This window comes from Vipera ursinii (assembly GCF_947247035.1).
Source record: "Vipera ursinii genome assembly, chromosome: 4".
Lineage (NCBI taxonomy): Eukaryota > Metazoa > Chordata > Lepidosauria > Squamata > Viperidae > Vipera > Vipera ursinii.
In genome coordinates, this window is record NC_139514.1 from 85,312,747 (window position 1) to 85,333,226 (window position 20,480).

General features: G+C 36.3%; 1 protein-coding gene across 1 annotated transcript in view; it reads right to left on the minus strand.

Moving 5' to 3' along the window:
* Positions 1-20,480, minus strand: part of AFF3 (ALF transcription elongation factor 3) — a gene marked incomplete at both ends in the record, with an annotated part of 292,751 nt that overhangs the window by 174,491 nt on the left and 97,780 nt on the right. The window contains one exon of the mRNA XM_083361292.1: positions 5,022-5,066. Within this exon, the coding sequence (XP_083217418.1) occupies positions 5,022-5,066 (45 nt within the window). The remainder of the gene's footprint in view (positions 1-5,021; positions 5,067-20,480) is intronic.

Sequence of the window (20,480 nt, forward strand, 5' to 3'; positions counted from 1 at the left end):
GCTCCGGGCGGTCACTTGCTTCGCGTCTCCTGAGGGAAGGGGGGGCGACTGGAGCGGGCGTGTTTCCTCGCCTGCTGGGCGCCGCGATTTGCCCGGGGAACGCACGGGCCCCAAATGGCAGCGTGGAGCGAGGAAGCGGACAGCCAGGGCTTCTCCGAGAGCCGCGGCCACACAGGGTATTCCTGTGTATTCAGGCTTGCAAAATGGCGGATCGAGCCTCTGCTGGCGGCAGAGGCTTGCAGAGCACGGATCCAGCCTCCGCCAGCGGCGGAGGCTTGCAGAACGGCGGATCGGCTTATACTCGAGTCAACAACTTTTCCCAGTTTTTGGGGGTGAAATTGGGGGTCTCGGCTTATACTCGAGTTGGCTTATACTCAAGTATATACGGTATATGAATCAGCTCAATATTAAAGAGCAAAATCCCATTAACTATCTCAATTTGGCTATCTTACCTGGAAACTTTTTAAAATGTATTTTTAAAATACTATCTGTAAATTGGAGTGCACTATTAAAGTGTATAGTACATTCTTTAACTCAGGTTCATTGGAACATTTGTTTCTTATTCAAGAATATTACATACATACATACATACATACATACATGCAAAAAAGTACTAATATTGTTACTAACATTGTACTGATATGTTAAATGGTTTCCTAAAGAAACTGTAGTTGGCTAAGTATGGCAAGTAACAAATAATTTTACATATCCTATTATAAAATGTTTTATAACAATAAAAATATTAGGCTAATAGATAAGAGAAGCACTATAAGTAATTCTCAGTTTATGACCAGAATTTGGATTGGAAAGTGTGACATCACATGACAAATTCTGGCACTTCCACCTGTCATCATTAAGCAAATCATCATGGGACATTAAGTAAGGATGTCATTTGGTTGCCATTTGCAACCTTCTGCTGATTTCCTCTTTGTCTTTGCTTGTAGGAAGCCCACAAAGAACATCGCAAATGATGACCACATGACTGGGATGCTGTGACATCATAACTGTGAGTCAAGCAAAAGTACTAGAACCAGTGTAGGAGATGACCAGGCTGAGCCCAAGGGCGGGGCCAAACACATTAATAGTAGTTGTTAAATGAAGATCAACTGTATAATAATTGCTTCATCAGTGAAGAAAAATAAAATAAAATATTTCCAAAAATTATGAAAGGAAGTTCTCTTCATCCATATTGCGATTTGTAATGGATTGTGGGAATGACCTTGGGGAAAGGAAGGAAGAGGTGCTGCCTAGGAAACAATCAGAAAAGATTAGCAGGAGCCCATAGTGGTTTATAGATCCAAAAAAGAAACTTAGAAAGGATTTTAGAATGGAACAAGCAGTTAAAAGTGGCAATGGAAAGTTTTGCATTTTCAGGCTTGCACGATTCTATTAATGTAGCTTTAAAATAAAATAGATTTAACTAATTTAGATGTGTTTTTTTATCTGGTTTATCTGGGAAGTCTGACAGATTAACAGTTTAACAAATCTGTATTTTATAATAGAAATAACATGAAATAGGGACATTTTTAATGTTACTACTTCTTAAAACGATTGTTTTAGATTGTCAGTAATTTATTTATTAGACAGAATGATGAGACATCCTAGACAGCTAGTTACACAAAGACAAATAAAAGATGAGAGACATTGGTATGTATTGAAAAATATAAAAATATGTAAATGCATAAAGGCAAGCGAAGTGTGATATAGCCTAATTGCTTAACTCAAATCCTGGTCCATGCATTCATTTAAGCTCTTTTTAATAATCACCTTACTTTCAGGTTCATATCTAAATATACTTTCTATATGAGTTCATATTTTATTTAGTTAGTTAAAAAAGAACCTTTAATTACAACAAGTATTGGTTTTTTTTCTTTAAAAATATAAATAAATATCTATATATTTTAATACAGTATTTTAGCAAGTGAGAAAATCATGTTATTATTAATACATTCTTGGATGATTCTATATTTCGTTCTCTTAGTCATTGCTAATTATGTCTTTTCACAATTAATTACTTCATTTCCTGCAGCATAGACATTTTATTCATTAAATGAAATGAAAGCCTTGACCTCCAAAAAAGTAATCAGGGAATGAAAGGTAGATATTAGATGCTTAAATTTTTCTTAAGGGCTCAATATTCTATAACATCTTAGAAAATTAAAGTACTACTTAACATACAGCATATGTCAATTCCTATGTTTATAAAACATTTTCTATGAAAGATAAGATCAAGAGCTGTCAAGTTATTCACACACAAAATCACAAAAGATCTGTATTGTAATATTTTCTGAAAATACTGGATTAACTAAAACAACAAAAAAGCAGCTAAGAATTTTACATTCATTGTTCCATACCAGAATCCTTTTTCACTGTAACATTGTTATGTATCGATGTGTTTATTTTTGAGTTGAGATATAATTTGTTATGTTTTAAAAACTTGCTCTAGGAGTCAGAACTAAACTTCCTATGCATATCTTTTGAAAAGTCAGACAACTTTTAACTGAACTTATTAATCATTTCAGACAGTAGCAAAAAAACTTCAGTTCACTACATCTTCTCTTGAGTGGCATATTTGTAATTTTCTCAGTCTTGTGATAGATTTATTTATATTTTATAATTTTCTGAAATAAAAGTGACATATCCAGAATATTTTAATATTTATTCCAATGAAAGTTTGGAGAGTAAAATAGAATAAAATAAAGGAAGCAAAACTGTATTGCTGCCTTTGAATTGTGTGAATTCAACTTCACTGATAAAGGTTTTCTATAGTTGGAATTAATTTATCGTTATTGAAGAACAAACCTGTCAGGTTCTACTTTTTTCCCCATTCAATTTCTGAATGTATGTCTTTTTAAAATATACAATGTTTTTTATCTGTGGTTTACTTCTTCACAGGCTCTGTGTGTGCATAAATTGTGCATTATATAAATAGTCTATTTTCAGATGAATGCAGAGATAAACTGCACTATTTTTATTGAAAAATGCCTATTTAAGTGCATAATGTTGTACATGTTCTGGTTCAACTGGCCATACGTATCATGGTGAGAGTGAAACATATTCATTCTAATTTGAAGTTGAATGTAGTTTGAAATTAGCAGGTCTTCCCAAATTCTTAGCGCTGTAAAGCACTGTGGAGTGGTATATAAACTTAAGTGCTATTGCTATTTAAGTCAAATACTTTTTTTTAGGAACACAAACCTTCCACTTAGTCCATACACACTATCATGCTAATATTGCTAATGAAGTTGTAAACAATCCACCAGACAGAAAGTTCAGCAATAACTTTATTTAAAGAACAGATAATCTATTCTGATCAAGAGTTTACCACTTTGAATAAGTTTGAAGGTATGTAATAACAAGCTTTATAATTTCTCCAATTTCAAAATTATTAAAGTATAAGAAATAAATTAGTATTGGGAAAGTTTGGGTAGTTCACACGATCACTTCTTTATTTATAAATTATATGAGATGACTACAATGAATGACCCCTTCATGGATTATTTGTTGTGGTGAAGGAGCTTGTGTAATTCAATGAAGCTATGAGCTATGCCGTGCAGGGCCACCTAACACAGACAGGTCATAGCAGAGAGTTCTGACAAAACATGATCCACTGGAGTAGAAAATGGCAACCCACTCTAGTAACTTGGACAGTATGGACCCCATGTACAGTACCAAAATGCAAAAATATATGACACTAGAAGATGAGCCGCTCAGGTCGGAAGGTGTCCAATATGCTACTGGGGAAGAGCAGAGGGCTAGTACTAGTAACGCCAGAAAGAATGAAGCGACTGGGCAAAAGCCGAAAGGTTGCTCAGCTGTGGATGTATCTGGTGGTGAAAGGAAAGTCAGATGCTGTAAAGACTTTTTCTCCATAGGAACTTGGAATGTAAGATCCATGAATCAAGGCAAGCTGGACGTGGTCAACCAAGAGATGACAAGACTGAACATCGACATCTTAGGAATCAGCAAACCAAAATAGACAGGAATGGGTGAATTTAATTCAGATGACCATCAGGTATACTACTGTGGGCAAGAATCCCTCAGAAGCACTAGGCCAATCAGGTATGAACTAAATCATATCCCTGATAAATATACAGTAGAGGTGACAGATAGATTTAAGGAATTAGATCTGATAGACAAGAGTGCCTGAAGAATTATGGACTGAGGCCTTTGAACTATGGTGCTAGAGAAGACTCCTGCGAGTCCCTTGGACTACAAGGCGATTAACCGATCAGTCCTAGAGGAGATTAACCCTGACTGCTCTTTAGAAGTCCAGATCCTGAAGTTGAAACTCAAATACTTTGGCCCCCTAATGAGAAGGAAGGACACACTGGATAAGAGCCTAATGATAGGAAAAAATGAGAGCAAGAGAAGAATGGGACAACAGAGAATGAGATGGCTTGATGGAGCCAGTGAAGCAGTAGGCGTGAGCTTAAATGGACTCCAGAAGATGGTACAGGACAGAAAGGCCTAGAGGAACGTTGTCCATGGGGTCGCGATTGGTCGGACATGACTTTGCAACTAACAACAACAACAACAAAGAATGAATGAATGAAAATTAATTATTAAATGTAACTCATTAAAGACTGAACAGGCAGTAGAAATGGGTAAACGTCTTAATTTTAATTTTGCACAGTTTCTCATTTGTTTAATTATTTTCACATTGTTTGTATATCAATTTCCAATGTTAATTCAGGGCCCAGAATTGTTATGCTTTATATTCACTTTGCAAACCTGATATTCTTTTTTTGTACAACAGTTTCAGTTAATTTTACTCACTGAATATTTCATTAACAGCTTAGGTGAAGATATAGATCTGTGTACAAATTACTTGACTGGAGAACCTAATCAAGAACAGAGAGACCTGTTTTACTTCACATGTTAATTTTCAAACAGTAAATTAGGAAGGATTACATTAAAATGCAATTTAGATTTATTTAACAGAAACTAAACCATTTTTCTGACTAGCATCAAAAAAGACACAATCTATGAAATAATTGAAGAATTTATTTTGGGCCTACCTGTAAAATTTCTTCAACACAGTCATCATCACCGCCCCCACTGTCCTGTAAAGAAAGAGGAAATAGATATAAAGTTAGAATTAATGATCATCACACATGAATACATGCCTTATGCCAACATGTATGTAACACTAGTGGATTCCTTACATCTGGAAATCATGGCATTTTTCTTTTAGGTGTTTTAAAATAGAACAGCATACTTATTATTCTGAGACAGTGAATATACACTTATTACATATGCCTTTTTTCAAAAATTGTAAAAGACAAGGATTTTTTTAAAAAAGTATTTTATTAATTTTCTATCATTACAATTTGTTAGTGCTTAATGAAAAATGTGTTGTCTGGACTGATCTTTGCTTAGTCATAAAAGTTAAGTTCTTACTCTTTATCTCATTTTTCCAGCCACTGATGAAATAGGTTCCATGTCTGAAACTATTCTGTGTCTTCTTTTTCTTTGATTCTCAATATGAGTCTATCCATTTCCACACAGTGCAGTATCTTCTTAATTATCCCTTCCACCGATGGTATTATCTTATTTTTCCAGTACTACACAAATACAATCCTCGCTGCTGTTAATTCATATAGTGTTAAATATACATTTTGTTTATCAAGTTTTTCTGGTATTATGCCTAATAAAAAAACTTCAGGTTTAAAATCTACATGTTTCCCTAACATCTTTTCTAGCCAAGTATTTTTGTCCAAAGTTTTCTTACTTTAACACATGTACACCACAAGTGGTAATATGTACCAGGATTTTGATTACATTTCCAACATTTACTAGACATATTTTTAAATTTTTTTGCTATTTTATATAAGTTTTCTTTATACAAAGTAGCCATTGACAATTTATAGTTTCTTTTCCAAAGATTTTGCCATTTCTCTAATTCTATGTTATATCCAAAATTTGTTGCCTATATTATCATTGTTTCTTTCTAAATTTCTAAATTCAATAAAAAATTATACAAATTTTTAATCATTTTTTATCAGAAGTCAACCACCTGATCAAACATTATCTGATCTTTATAAAAACCATATATTTTAACATCTTTTTCATACCTCAATGGCATTTGCAATTGGGGCCACCATGATAAGTCAATGCCCAGATCTTCTAGCTCATTTAGATTTTAATTTTCCATTTATATTCAGAATATCCTTATATGTTAAAGTTTTTTTCCCAAATTTAACTAAATTTGGATGAGCAAATGCTTCCATCGTTGATAGCCATCCTGTGATTTTCATATAAATTTTTGGTTTTATCTTTTCCCATACCGATAATAATGCATTTCTTATATAATGGCTTTGAAAATATCTATGGGTTTTATTCTTCTCATACCATAAAATGCGTGCCACCCAAGTTGTAAGTCATGTCCTTCTAAATATAACCTTTTGTTTCTAAGGGTTATCCATTCTTTTAGCCAAGTTAAAAGATTTTTTTCTTTTTGATGGGGAGTTCAATCCATTTATATCAGGGGTCTTCAAACTTGGCCCTTTTATGAGTTGTGGACTTCAACTCCCAGAATTCCTCAGCCAGCGTGCCTGGCTGAGGAATTCTGGGAGTTGAAGTCCACAACTCATAAAAGGGCCAAGTTTGAAGACCCCTGATTTATATTCATTGAAAGAATTCTACTTTCTTTCTCAATCTTCTTTACTTATATTTAGGTCTTATTCTCCTAGTGGTCCTTTCCTGTCTCTGTTCTTTTATCACTTCCTCTCCTTCTTGATCTGTATTTTCTTTTTCTTCTTAATGGTGCAGAAGCTGGTTTTTAAGCAGTTTTAGTGAGATTTGGGACACTCGTTTTTATTTTTATTCCTCCCCAGTGAGTCTATCATCAATCTGTTGTGCCCCCTAGAAGGTATCCTTATGTGCAAAAGAAAGCAAATCTCATATTCAATACACCATTACACATTTTAAGTTTAACATCAAGTTGTATAGTTCTTATAGTTCTTGTATAGTCTGCCACTAAAACAAAAGTTTTATAGTCCAGCTTTGTTTACCAGTATCAGGTCTGGAGGGGAAGTTGCAAAGTCTGCTACAGCCCTGGGACCAGAATCCAAGAATTGTAGATCAAGCGATGTTTGTAATCCAGAGTGGCCGGCAGGCCTTAAACCAATCAGTAAAACCCACCAAACCAGGAGTAGTAAAAAACCATATTGTCCTTTGTCTCTAAATGTTTCTTAGAATTCCAGATAAACTGACGTTTGTAATCCACAATGAACGATACGTTTCCATATGCTCGATGATAGAGTATCACATAGAGTATCACATAGTCTTGTTTCTTTCTGTCTTCAGCTGTTTATTACAGTTCTAAAAGTTTTCAAGGTCATCCCGTTGGCTGATTATCTATGCCTGGGCTCTACAGTATGCCAAGTCTATCCTAGACATTGCATATTGGAAAATTTTCTCTCTGTTTCACCACTAGATGTCACTCTCTCCCAAGTAATAAAGATTTAAATCAAAAGTTATTCATAAGATTAGTCTCATCCTGCTATTTTTCCAAGCACAATTTAGTGGTTTCCACAATTGTTGAACTTTACCCAAACAATGTCTTTATATTAATTCTGGTTTATCATTCTGTATTCTCTGTTCCCATCATTCTTAAAGTTTTCTTTCTGCTGCTTTTGTTTCTCTGGTAGGGTGGGGAAAAAATCCCCTTCCTCCAGTCATACCTGGGGAATTCTTACCTTTGGGGAATTTATCCGTTCCAGGGAATAGTGTTAAAAAGTAGTAGAGAGGAAGATCCAGTTCCAAGACACAATGTTACTAATCCACTCGTTAGGGCTAATCTTTGCCCTTCCCGACTGTCAGTAGCTCTTGGACAGATCACATAAGTGCAGTCTGTCTTTCTTCTGTCAGTTTGGAGGGGTTTCCTCAGATCAAACTGGCTGACCATTGTCTGCCCATGATTGATGACAGTTCCCTCCTTTGTTGCCACCACTCCGGGGTGATTTTTGGCCCTTTAGGGGCCCTGGCAGAAAGAAATCAGCTGTGGGGTGAGGAGCTCCACTTTCCCCACATCAGTATTGCTATAACGTCAAGCCTTCCAAGGAAATTTTTTAAACGTTACCTTTTTTTTCATCAAGTATAACATCGGAAATATGATATGCTCTTTGCCAAACACCATTTAAATTAAAAGTGTCCTACCACAGGATGGCCATAATCCACTGGGGACTTGCTTACTATAATAGTCATTGAAATTAAATGACTACTATGTAATTTAGTGTCATAGATATTAAACAGGAGATGTTTGAAGTTAAATAACACTTATGTGTACTGACACAGTCTGCCAAAACAGTATTGGAAATACTCAGAATCCTGCTTTTAAATGAAAGCAACAATTCAACTGCAGATGAAACTAAAAACAGCATGAAGGATTTTTTAATTCATATGGTTTGGTGTAGTCCAGCCATCTCCATTTTGGTTTTAATTTATAGTACACATTAACACAATTTGGCAAATGGGGAAAAGATCTAAATTAAATTTTGTTATATTCCTATTATCTGAAATTTGTCCTTTTATGAAGAGCTTTGGCTTTATCAAGCCTGGGGCTGAGCAAACAGGATTCATGAAGACTAAGCCAAACAGGCATGAGTAAGAGAACATAACAGGAATTACATCATGGTAATAAGCGGCAAAACTTCATTATTTATTTGCAGTTACTGCATCCAGAGAGTCATTCAGTGACCTTTTAAAAAGTGACCTATAATCTGCTGGGCAGGAATGAATCATACAGCCATCTGCTTTGGAGTGCAATCTGAGGTGCTGGTTATTACCTAGAAAGCCCTGCACAGCATAGGAACTGGTTATCTAAAGCAGAGGTCCCCAACCTTTTGTGCATCAGGGACCAGTTCTGTGGAGAGAGGTTTTTCCACAGACCGGACGGTGCACGGTTTTGTGTGCTGCCTGTATCCCACAGATGGGGCTTTGCTTGTTTGTGCAGACCGATTGTTGGCATGCCGCAGCCCGGTACTGGTCCACGGACCAGGGGTTAGGAACCCATGAGCTAAAGCACCATCTGTCTTCCATATTCTCTGCCTGGATGGAACAACTGCCCAGAACTGTATGCTCCAATTCCCTCCCATTAAGCAGGGATGCCAGAGAGGAGCAAGTCTGATTTTCTGCCCCAGCACCTATTTTCTGAAATACCATTCGCCTACTTTGTGCATTTTCATATATGTACTTTGGAATCATTACATATTTGCCCTTTTCCCAATTCTAAATGACTGGAAACCATGAAGAGCAGAATGTAGTATGCAGCTTCAAGACTTTCATTGCCTCCAATTTTGTCCCTCCAAACCAGCAACTCCTCCTTGATGCATTAAAAAATAAATAAAATAAGATCTCTACTATCAAGCCTAATAAACAACCTAACATTCTCCTCTTAACAAGGCCTGTATGCAGTGGTGCGATTCAAATATGTGAACAACTGGTTCTCTGTGTGGATGCCACTTCCGGAAGTCCATTCTGGACCTGGGCAACAAAAAATTAGCTAACGGTTCTGCCAAACTGGTGCAAACTTGCTGAAACACACTTATATTAGGATATTTTTAAATTCACGCAATATAATTAAACTTATTACTCAGCTGTGCTGTAATAACATGTAGCATTATTATAGGGATAATAGTAACTAATTTTTAGGAAGAGAGAAAAATGTTGATAATTTATTATAGTAAAGTTGCTGTTATGTTTAACCCACACTCTTTTATATTAGGATGTAACAGTTTTTTAAAATTTTATATTATTTATATATAGTTTATACCGTAAATTATATATATTTTATAAAAATAAAATATATTTGTGAAATATTAAAAAATATAACAATAACAAAATGCACTAGTGAATTGTTTTTTAAACTTATTATTAAATCTAGAATATATAATTTTTCTATATTTTCTATATATTTTTTCTATATTTTTCTATTTTTATAATAATAACATATTTCAAAAGTAGATAAAAACACATATCTTAAATGTACCCCTTAACATCAAAATGATAGGTTTCTTTCATTTATGTAATATATTTTACCTTGTCAAATTTGTAGAGCCAGCTATCTCTACAATGACTCTTGGTGGCATACAATAAAATCAATACTAAAATATCTAAAAGAAAAATATCCAAAAGAAAAAAACACCCATTCTAAAACAATAAAACACAGTGGACCTCCATACACTCTAACCCTTTATGATCTGTGGAGTTCAACCCTCAGAATTTTTGAGCCAGCTAGGCATTCTGGGGGTTGAAATCCACAGGTAGTAAAGGGGGAATCGAATAGGAATCGAATAGAATTGAATAAAATTAAATAGAATAGAATAGAATAGAATAGAATAGAATAGAATAGAATAGAATAGAATAGAATAGAATAGAATAGAATAGAATTAGTCACTTTAAATGTACACTATTCAGCATACATTAAAATGAAATTTTGTTGCATTCAGCTCTCAAAAAATATCATCATGCATATACCCACATACACACACATATGACACAGAGAAATATCATAGTCTAGTTTGAAGGTATACATAAACATGGCAAAAAAGGAATCCTGCAAATTTACAAGATGGATGGCATAAGGAATAAAGCTGTTAGAATCTAGTAGTTCTGCTATAAATACTTTGAAACCTCCTCCCAGAGGGGAGTAACAGAAACAGACCATGAAGTGGGTGTGTGGGGTGTCTAACAATGCTTTGAGCTCTAAGCACATAGCGCTTATAAGCAGTATCCTGAATAACAGGAAGTAAGCTTCCTACAATCTTCTCAGCTGTCCTTACACTCTCTGTATGGACCTTCTATCTGAGGAACTCCCAAACCAAACAGTGATGCAGTTTGTTAAAATGCTCTCAATTGTGCCTCTATAAAAAGTGGCCAGGACAGAAGGAGAAAGATGTGTTCTCCTCATCTGACACAAGAAATGCAAGCACTGGTTTGCATGCTTCACTAAATATACCGTATAAGAGATTATCTGTACCCCCAGGTACCTAATACTATTGACCACTTCCACAACTGCAGCCTTGATACAAAGTGGAGTATGACTGTGCCGGCTCTTTCTAAAAATCAACAATGATCCCCTTTGTTTTATTAACATTCAAAACCAGGTTATTTTTATTTCAACAGTCCGCCAAACCTTAACCTTATCCCTATAAGAATCTTTGTTATCATTTTGGATAAGACCCACTACTGCTGTGTCATCTGCATACTTCACAATATGATTAGTAGCTGACTGAGCACATCAAGGTGAATAGTAATGGACTCAAAACACAGCCCTGTGGGGAACCTGTACTCAAAAGGATGGAATTGGAAACTTTTCTTACAACTCGCACAACCTGAGGCCTATCAATAAGGAAGTCAAGTATCCAGTTATGTAAGGAAGTATTAAAACCTAATAGGTCCAGTTTGTATGCTGAGGAACGATTGTATTGACTGCCAAACTAAAATCACCAAACAGCATTTGCATGTAGTATTCTCCTACAGGTGTGCCAAACTAAGACAAAGCACACAAGAAAGTGCATCATCTATAGAGCAGTTCTTCTGATAAGCAAACTGTAATGAGTCAAATGTAGGGAGAAGGCATGAAACAATGTAGTCCTTTACCAATGGAAGTGAGTGCAACTGGACGGTAATCATTAAGGCATGTAATTATAGATTTTGGGGGGACTGGTACAATGATTGTAGTCATTAGTTGCCCACCATTGCTCTAACCCAGGACTGGAGGAAAGAATCAAGTTTTCCAGAAACTTTTAAACATGGCCAGAGGGAAGAAAGCAGATTCTTTTATTTTATTTTTTTGCTGGAAAAAAATTATTGTGCCACAAAGCTTGAATATTTATTGTTCTAGCCAGTTTTGTTCCGAACTTCAAGATAAAAATTAATTCAAAAGCTTATCGTCATGATGGTTCTGCTTCTTAGTTAAGTTCAACTGTTTCTAATGTCAAAGGAGATGTTATAGCTTATAACAATAATCAGGGCTTTTTTGTCATAGAACACATGGAATGGCGTTCCGGCACCTTTTTTTGAACCAAAGATCTGGTTCCTTCTAAGCTGTCACTGTGAATCCAGGTATGCCTGCAGAGCGATTTTGCAGACCCCCAGCAGCCCGATCTGGGCACCGGAGGTCTCAAAAAAGCCTCTGCCACCTGGATCTATGGCTGCAGAGTGATTTTGTGCCCCCCCATGGCTGATTTGGGCTCTGGAGGCCTTTTCCAAGCCTCCAGAGCCCAGATCCATAGCCGTGGAGTGATTTTGCAGCCCCCCAGTGGCCTGATCCGGGCTCTGGAGGCCTTTTCCAGGCCTCTGGAGCCCTGATCCAGCCACTGGGGTGCCGCAAAATCACTCTGCAGCCATGGATCCAGGCTCCAGAGGCTTAGAAAAGGCCTCCGGAGCCTGGATCGGGCTGCTGGGGGGCTGAAAAATTGCTCCGTGGCCATGGATCCGGGCTCTGGAGGCTTGGAAAAGTCCTCCAGACCTAGGATCAGGCTGCTGGGGGGGGTGCAAAATCACTCCACAGCCATGGATCTAGGCTCAATTTCACAACTTCTGGAGGGAGGTTGCACCTCTGATTAATTGTTCTGTCAGGAAATTTCTCCTTAGTTCTAGGTTGCTTCTGTCTTTGATTAATTTCCATCCATTGCTTCTTGTCCTGCCTTCAGGTGCTTTGGAGAATAGCTTGACTCCCTCTTCTTTGTGTCAACCCCTGAGATATTGTAACACTGCTATCATGTCATCTCTCGTCCTTCTCTTCATTAAACTAGACATACCCAATTCCAGCAACCGTTCTTTATATGCTTTAGCCTCCAGTATCCTAATCATTTTTGTTGCTCTTCTCTGTACTCTTTCTAGAGTCTCAACATCTTGTTTTAAATCGTGGTGACCAAAAATGGATGCAGTATTCCAAGTGTGGTCTTACCAAGGAGTTATAAGGTGGTATTAACACGTCACATTTCATGGAAAGAAAATGCCAGATGCACATATTTTCCCTTCCTATTATGGGATCTCTACATCCTAAAAATAAAAACTGTCACTGTAGTGTATCATGACGAGGAGGTGCCTTCAGGGGCAAGAGTTCACTCCAAGTCATCTTCTTGTTTACCAGTAGTATGCTTCTTTTTATAGGCAAAAAATATTGAAGTTCCTTCTTCCATTTCATGTTCCCTGAACCATACAAGATCAAATTATAAGGAAAAACACCAGATCCAGATTAGTTCTGCTTATAACCACACATACTATGTGCGTCTGTGTGTGAATTGATGTACATTTACCAATGAGCAGACATATTGAATTGAACAGGCCTTACTTGTGAATAAGTATCTAGGTTGTATTATTATTATTATTATTATTATTAATAATAATAATAATAATAATAATGATGATGATGATGATGATGATGATGATGCATAAATGTGTTTCATCTGTTTTTAACCTTCAAATGCTTAATAATGACTTTAATACTGTATAAATACATACATTCATAACAAAATACAATGTATGGATTGTGCAAAAACAGCTTTGTGAGCAAGTCCTAGGCTGACTGGGACTGGCCAGCCAAAGGGACTTGAGTCCCTGCGACTCTACTGAGCCTCAGAGCCCTGGTTTATCCAGCCTGGCAGGCAAGCCGGTAGACTGGGGGATCCCTGTAACCCCTAGACATTCTGAATGGCCACAAAGGCTGCCCAAGTATCTGCAAGATTATTTACCGTATTTATTTATTTAGTTAGTTACATTTATATACCGCCCTTTCCCTGAGGACTCAGGGCGGTTTACAGGGAATTAAAAAATCCACCATACAAAAGTTAAAACCAAATTAAAAAATATTAAATTGACCCTGTACACTTAAAACCCCAATTAAAAATTTCTCCTCAGCCTGGGCCCGAGAGCTCAAAGAGCCAGGTCTTCAGGCCCCGGCGGAATGATCGGAGGTCGGGGGCAGTTCTCAGCTCCACCGGCAGCTGGTTCCAGAGGGCAGGCGCTCCCACTGAGAAGGCCCTATCCCTGGGTGTCACCCGCCGGCAATCTCTTACCGGCGGAACCCTGAGCAGACCCTCCCTGTGGGAGCGCACTGGGCGAAGGGCGTTTGATGCCGGCAGCAGGTGTTCCCTCAAATAGCCCGGACCCAGGCCATGTAAAACAAATAAGAGAGAGAGTTTGTGCTATCTAGGGGGAAGGGGTGTAATGTATTGGCCTTATATGTTTAATTCACTTGCTTTATGTCTGACTGTTTGCTTAATGGCTGACCTACTTTTTGTGTGTATTATGTAACAGTTGATGGGCTGAGCTAGACTTGCTGTCTCCAGTCTGTTAAGTAGGTTTGGGGCGGGAAACTGCTACTGTAAACCTCTTGGTCACCACAGCAGCTATTAGCTTGCTTCTGTTCTGTTCTGACTTAGAATAAACCTGTTGCTGTTTGAACACTTTGTCTCGCTTAATGCCTTCAAGAACTGAATACTTAACAGGGAGAAAGAAGCATGTTTCCACTTTACACAACGTGAGGTTTACCAACTGACATTCTAAGTCAAATGTAACGCAGCCTGCATATTAAACTTTTAATTAGATCTGAAGGTTAACTGTGGACAGCATATCTCCACAACAAAATACTGTAAAGCAACTTGTTATATTAAAAGCAGTTACAGGGATCATGCAGCAAGAATATTTTTTATGTTTAGCCCTCAGAAGATGTGCACTTTCCTATGCTTGTATATGTCTACAAATAAATATGCATTCTGTTCAATAAATAAATGTCTTGGGCAGGCATTGATGTTTCTGTATTTCCTTGTTCATTTTCCCTACTTGGTTGCCACAACTGTCATAAAACGTTAAGCTATTGCTGAGATGAATGTAATATGAAGTATACTTTAGGTTTTGTTATTTTTGTCTGTTCTAATTTGTCAGAGATTTCTTTGACTAAGACTTAGAACAATTATGAGTCAATCTACAGTATATTTTAAATAAAGCTGTCATTTTAAAAGCCTGGATTCCAGGTGAAAAATAGAATGGATAAAATACTGAGATACCACTTTGCCCAAGAAGCTAATAATATCTGAACAATGAAGCAAACAAGATAGCTAATCAATAGCCATCAGACTACTACTTTTATTCCCTAAGATCTTCATTTTCAACTCACTGAATATTATTACAGCAGAGAACTTGGACAGTCAATCTCCATCTAATGACACAAGATAAATAAATTAATTAGATGGTCATAAAAATGACAGTGCTGCATTGTGTGATGTCAACTTTTAAAAATATTACTCTTCGTGTTAATAACCATTCTAATAAGAAAGTGAAGCAGCATATTTTATTGCTTTTATGTTTTTAATACACAAAATCAAATACCGGTACTATTATATTTAGGGTATGTTCAAAGATTTTCTTTTGCTTTTAAGGAAAGCAACTTAATTCATACTTCTTGCACCAATAAGGTAATTGGAATGTCAGGCTCCTTCAAATTTCATTTGTCTTTTATTTATCTCATTCTTATTTTAACGTATGTGTCTGTCTGTGTATCTAAAGAAAAATACAGTATAAAATATTCACCATTATGTACATTTTTATTATTTTAAAAATTATATAAGGCATCCATCTTAAGAAAACTTGGAGTGGGTCACAACATTGTTTGTAAAGAATAAATTAAAAATCATTGAAATAATACAATCCTTTATTTTAGAATATTATATATTAATGCAGAAATGAGACTTTCTGATATTCATCAGAAATATGTATAAATTACAAGTGCAAATACATTTAATATTTAATAATATAGATCACTATAGTTGTAGTTTTTAATATATCAGAACCATTTCCCTGACAAATTGTTATTTTTCCAGTGTGTATCCTCCAAAAAAGAGGTATATTTGTGCAAGAAATAAAAGCTATAATACAAAAAAGGTACCATCTTTCTTTAAGCCATTGTATCTCACTTTTGCTTTCTTGAATATCAGTAGTATTTTTTGCCACTAGAAGAATGACAAGGGGAGACACCCCCACTTATGGTACCAAAAGAATGAGGGATATTTCTTTCTACTTAACTCAGAATTTTCCTTATTGTAGTATTTCCTAACAGCATCAACCAATTTCTTACTTGTTTATCCAGATCAGAATGAATACAGATAGTCCTCAACTTACAACAGTTTATTTAGTTTTTCACACTTATGACCACTGCAGTATCCCCATGGTCACGTGATCCGGAATACCTCGGGGACCACCTGCTGCCTGCATCGACTCCCCTCCGCCCCGTGCGTTCCCACAGAGAGGGCCTCCTCAGGGTGCCTCCGGTCAGAGAATGCCGGCTGGTGGCCCCCAGGGGGAGGGCCTTCTCTGTGGGCGCCCCAGCTTTATGGAATCAACTGCCGGTTGAGCTCCGGACGGCACCGGATCTTCGCTCCTTCCGGCGCGGGTTAAAGACCCATTTATTCGAACAAGCTGGCCTGGCCTGATGGGGGAGTGTTAGGGTTTTAATGGGTTTTATATTCTGATTGTTTTAATTGGGCAATTATTTAATCCTTTTTTTAACTTTTGTATTTCTATTTACCGTATATGCCCTGTTCACCGCCCTGAGTCCTTCGGGAGAAGGGCGGTATAAAAATTTAATAATAATAATAATAATAATAATAATAATAATAATAATAATAATAATAATAATAATCAAACTTCAGATACTTGGCAACTGGCTCATATTTATGACGGTTGCAGTGTCCTAGCGTCATATGATCTCATTTTGCAACCTTCTGACGAGCAAAGTCAATGGGGAAGCCAGATTTACTTAACAGCCATGTTACTAACTTAACAATACAGTGATTCACTTAACAACCTTTGCAAAAAAGGAAATAAAATGGGGCAAAATTCACTTAACAAATGTCTTACTTCGCAACTGAAATGTTGGAGTGAATTGTGGTCGTAAGTCAAGGACAGCCTGTAATAGTTTGAATTATTTTTGATTGCCAGACATACAGAGGTAGGCAACATGAGCAAAAGAACATATTTTTTGGTCCCTACAGTAGTATACTTGTGTTATCATCACCAGCTGCCTCAACACACAAGGCTTTTTCTTTCTTTAAAAAGATACATACAATCTGCAATCAATGCCCCTCTGGTTTCTGCATAGGACAAACAAGGAAAGCTTTGTCAAAATGAATTATTAGACACAAATTTGACATCAGGTCTCCAGAGACACAGTAAAACAGAGCATTTTAACCTGAGAGAACACTATAGATTTTAAAGTAGTGCTTTTGGAACAAAAAGCTGCTATACACTTGAGCATGGGGTGGTAGAACTTGAAGTCTCAACAAAGAGAAACACAATGAATCAATAATATATTACAGTGAAGAAAAAATCTTGAAATGAAGGGTCCTTGGTATTCTCTGAACTTGGTTGTTTTCTTGCAGATGTTTCATTACCCAAACTAAACTAAACTAGCATGGGTAATGAAACATCTGCAAGAAAACAACCAAGTTCAGAGACCATCAAGGACCCCTCAGTTAACCCCTTGTACATATAGCTTATGAAAAAACTTGAGCCTTACAATATTTTTTTGCCTTAAAAAGTGCTATAGACTATTTCTGATGTTCACCTGGAAAAAAGGGAGCTAAAACCATCTTCATGTTGGTAACTGAACCCTATCCCATACACCAGTGTTTCCCACCCTTGGCCATTTGGACTTCAACTTCCAGAATTCTTTAGTCAGCATCGTTCTGAAATCCACACATCTTCAAGGGGTTGAAGTTGAGACTTTTATGTAGTCAAGAGAATATCACAGATAACATATGATAGGCTTTGAGGAAAGATTAAAAATGTATACAAATCATCATTTCCTTTCCCAAGTCTTTGGGATGAAATCAGATAAGCCAATAAAACTTAAGGAAGACAATTAAACAATCTGTCTTCACAACTCTGGATAGGTTGTGAGCTTGTTAGTATCCAAACAATGGAAAAACCAGAAAAATGTTGAACCTGGAGAAAAGGAATATAAAAACCTTTTGCAGGCTTTAATCTGGGTCCACCTTGGGTGCACCCGTGTTTGCAAATATGTAATAAACGTTTTGCTATTTTTTGGTACAGGGTTGCCTTTTATTGCTTTATTGCTTACCTATTTCTACCACAGCTGATTATAGAGTATCACAGCTATGACTTCCTTAGAGAGAGAATGAGATAATCAACACCGTTCACATATTCACTGCTTAAGAAGGTATTACTAGCACCAGATTATGGTGACTGCAGTTATTCCTGATACTGAGCACAAATCCTTCACTTTAATGGCACTAAAGGTAAAGGTTCCCCCGCACATGCATGCTAGTCGTTTCCAACTCTAGGGGCCGGTGCTCATCTCCGTTTCAAAGCCGAAGAGCCAGCACTTGTCCGAGGACGTCTCCGTGGTCATGTGGCCGGCATGACTAGACACCAATGGCGCACGGAACGCTGTTACCTTCCCACCGTGGTAGTCCCTATTTTTCTACTTGCATTTTTACCTTGTTTCGAACTGCTAGGTTGGCAGAAGCTGGGACGAGTAACAGGCGCTCACTCTGTTACGCGGCACTCGGGATTCGACCCGCCAAACTGCCAACCATCTGATCGACAAGCTCAGCGTCCTAACCCACTGAGCCACCGCGTCCCTTAATGGCACTAGTTAGGTGTAAACATCTGGAAAATGACTAATACAGTGCTTCCAAATCTGGATTAAATTAACCAAAATTGTGAAAAAAAGTTTTTCTTTCAGTAACAACACACAAACCGTTTTTTTCTGTATAGTTAGTGTTTTACCTACAATGATAAAAAGGATTTTCTGATAAGTGGTTTTGGATAATGGTGAACAAGGACTTTTTGATAAGCAGGGGAATGAATGCAAAAGTTTCACAAGCACTGAATATTTTCAAACTTGCAAATGTGAATAACTGTATGTAACACATTCAGGAATGAAAAAATTAGCAGTCATAATTATATCAAGAGGAACTATTTTCTCATTTTTCATTCCTGAATTTTTACTATAGATCCTCCTCTATAAAACATAATATCTCCTTTTCTTTGTATCTTTACTTTTATTTACTATCTTTCTATGCAAGGATTTAACTAATGGATTCAAGATTTTGCTTTGCCATAAAATATAATGCCATTGCTTCCATTATGTACAATTAAAAAACATGGATGAACTTTCAGGGCTATGACCCATTTCAACGTTCTGCATTTCTGTAATGACACTCTTGTTCATTTCATCTTTACAGCAAGCTATTAGCTAACCAAAGCTTTACATTGTGAATGTCATTATCTCTTTTTAAAAAATCACACAATATTGCACATTCTTCCAATAAAAGGGCTTACGGTAATAAAAAACAAACTTTAGTGCACAATCTCTTATTTTAAAGTAAACATACAACCTGACAAGAGGATTCTAGAATCAGTTTTCTTTTCCTTTTATATGACTTCAGTTATAGGGAGTATTTTCTTTATCAAAAATCTCATTCATTTTAGCTTCAAATAAAAATATCACAAGTATTCAATGCAAGATCAATATAAATGCTAAACATCTGTGCTGATAGTTCTCTAAGCTCTCTCCTGCACTCAATTCAAGGATGTCAGCTATTTAATTGAACCACTGGAATATCAGATATTTTAGAAAGGTATTGATTTTTTAGTGAAGTGTGACTAAAGAGATAAATAAACTGTTCTTGGTGTCAGTCGATCCATTTTTCTTCATTGTTATTTTAGGAGCAGTCAAAGCAACATAGATTCTGATAAATGTTAGAATGTAAGGAACAGTTTAAAACTACATTATTCCCTGAATTTCAAAATTGAAATATTATCCCTAGTAATGGATAACTCCACTACCTGACTTACAATGCTTTCGCAAAGTTTTTTTCCCCTAAGTTACAAGTTCTTCAAACCAAAATATACAAAAAGAATTTGAAAACTGAATTAAAATTATAAGATTTTTAATGCATTTGCTCACAGATCTACGTTTGACCATGCTTAGCTTTAATTTCTCTTTATATTTTTATTAATCATTTAAAAAAGAAAAAGTAAAGAAGAGAAAAAATAAAACAAAGTGATAAATAGGAATTTTATAACATTATAGGTTTACATTTTCAGTATTTCTATAATCAGTCTTAAGTAACTAAATACATTATATCATTTTGAAAACTACAGGCCATTGTTAAAATTCAAATTTATTTAGTTATATTTATATACCGCCCTATTCCCTGAGGACTAGGGAATATGCATAATATGAACATGTGTCAACATGCAGTATTGATGGTTCACATTTTGCGTTTTACAGTAAATTCTATCCAAGCTGCTCGAAGTTCTGATTTAACAAATCACTTAGAACTAGAATATTAAGACTTTACATTAAGAGATATGTAAATTGTGGATGTGATACAAGCCCATATGTATAGAGTTATAAATTGAATTAAATTCACATTTACTTTTACGTCAGGTGCGAACAACCAGATCCATCAATGTATTAAAAAAAAAAGCTAATACAA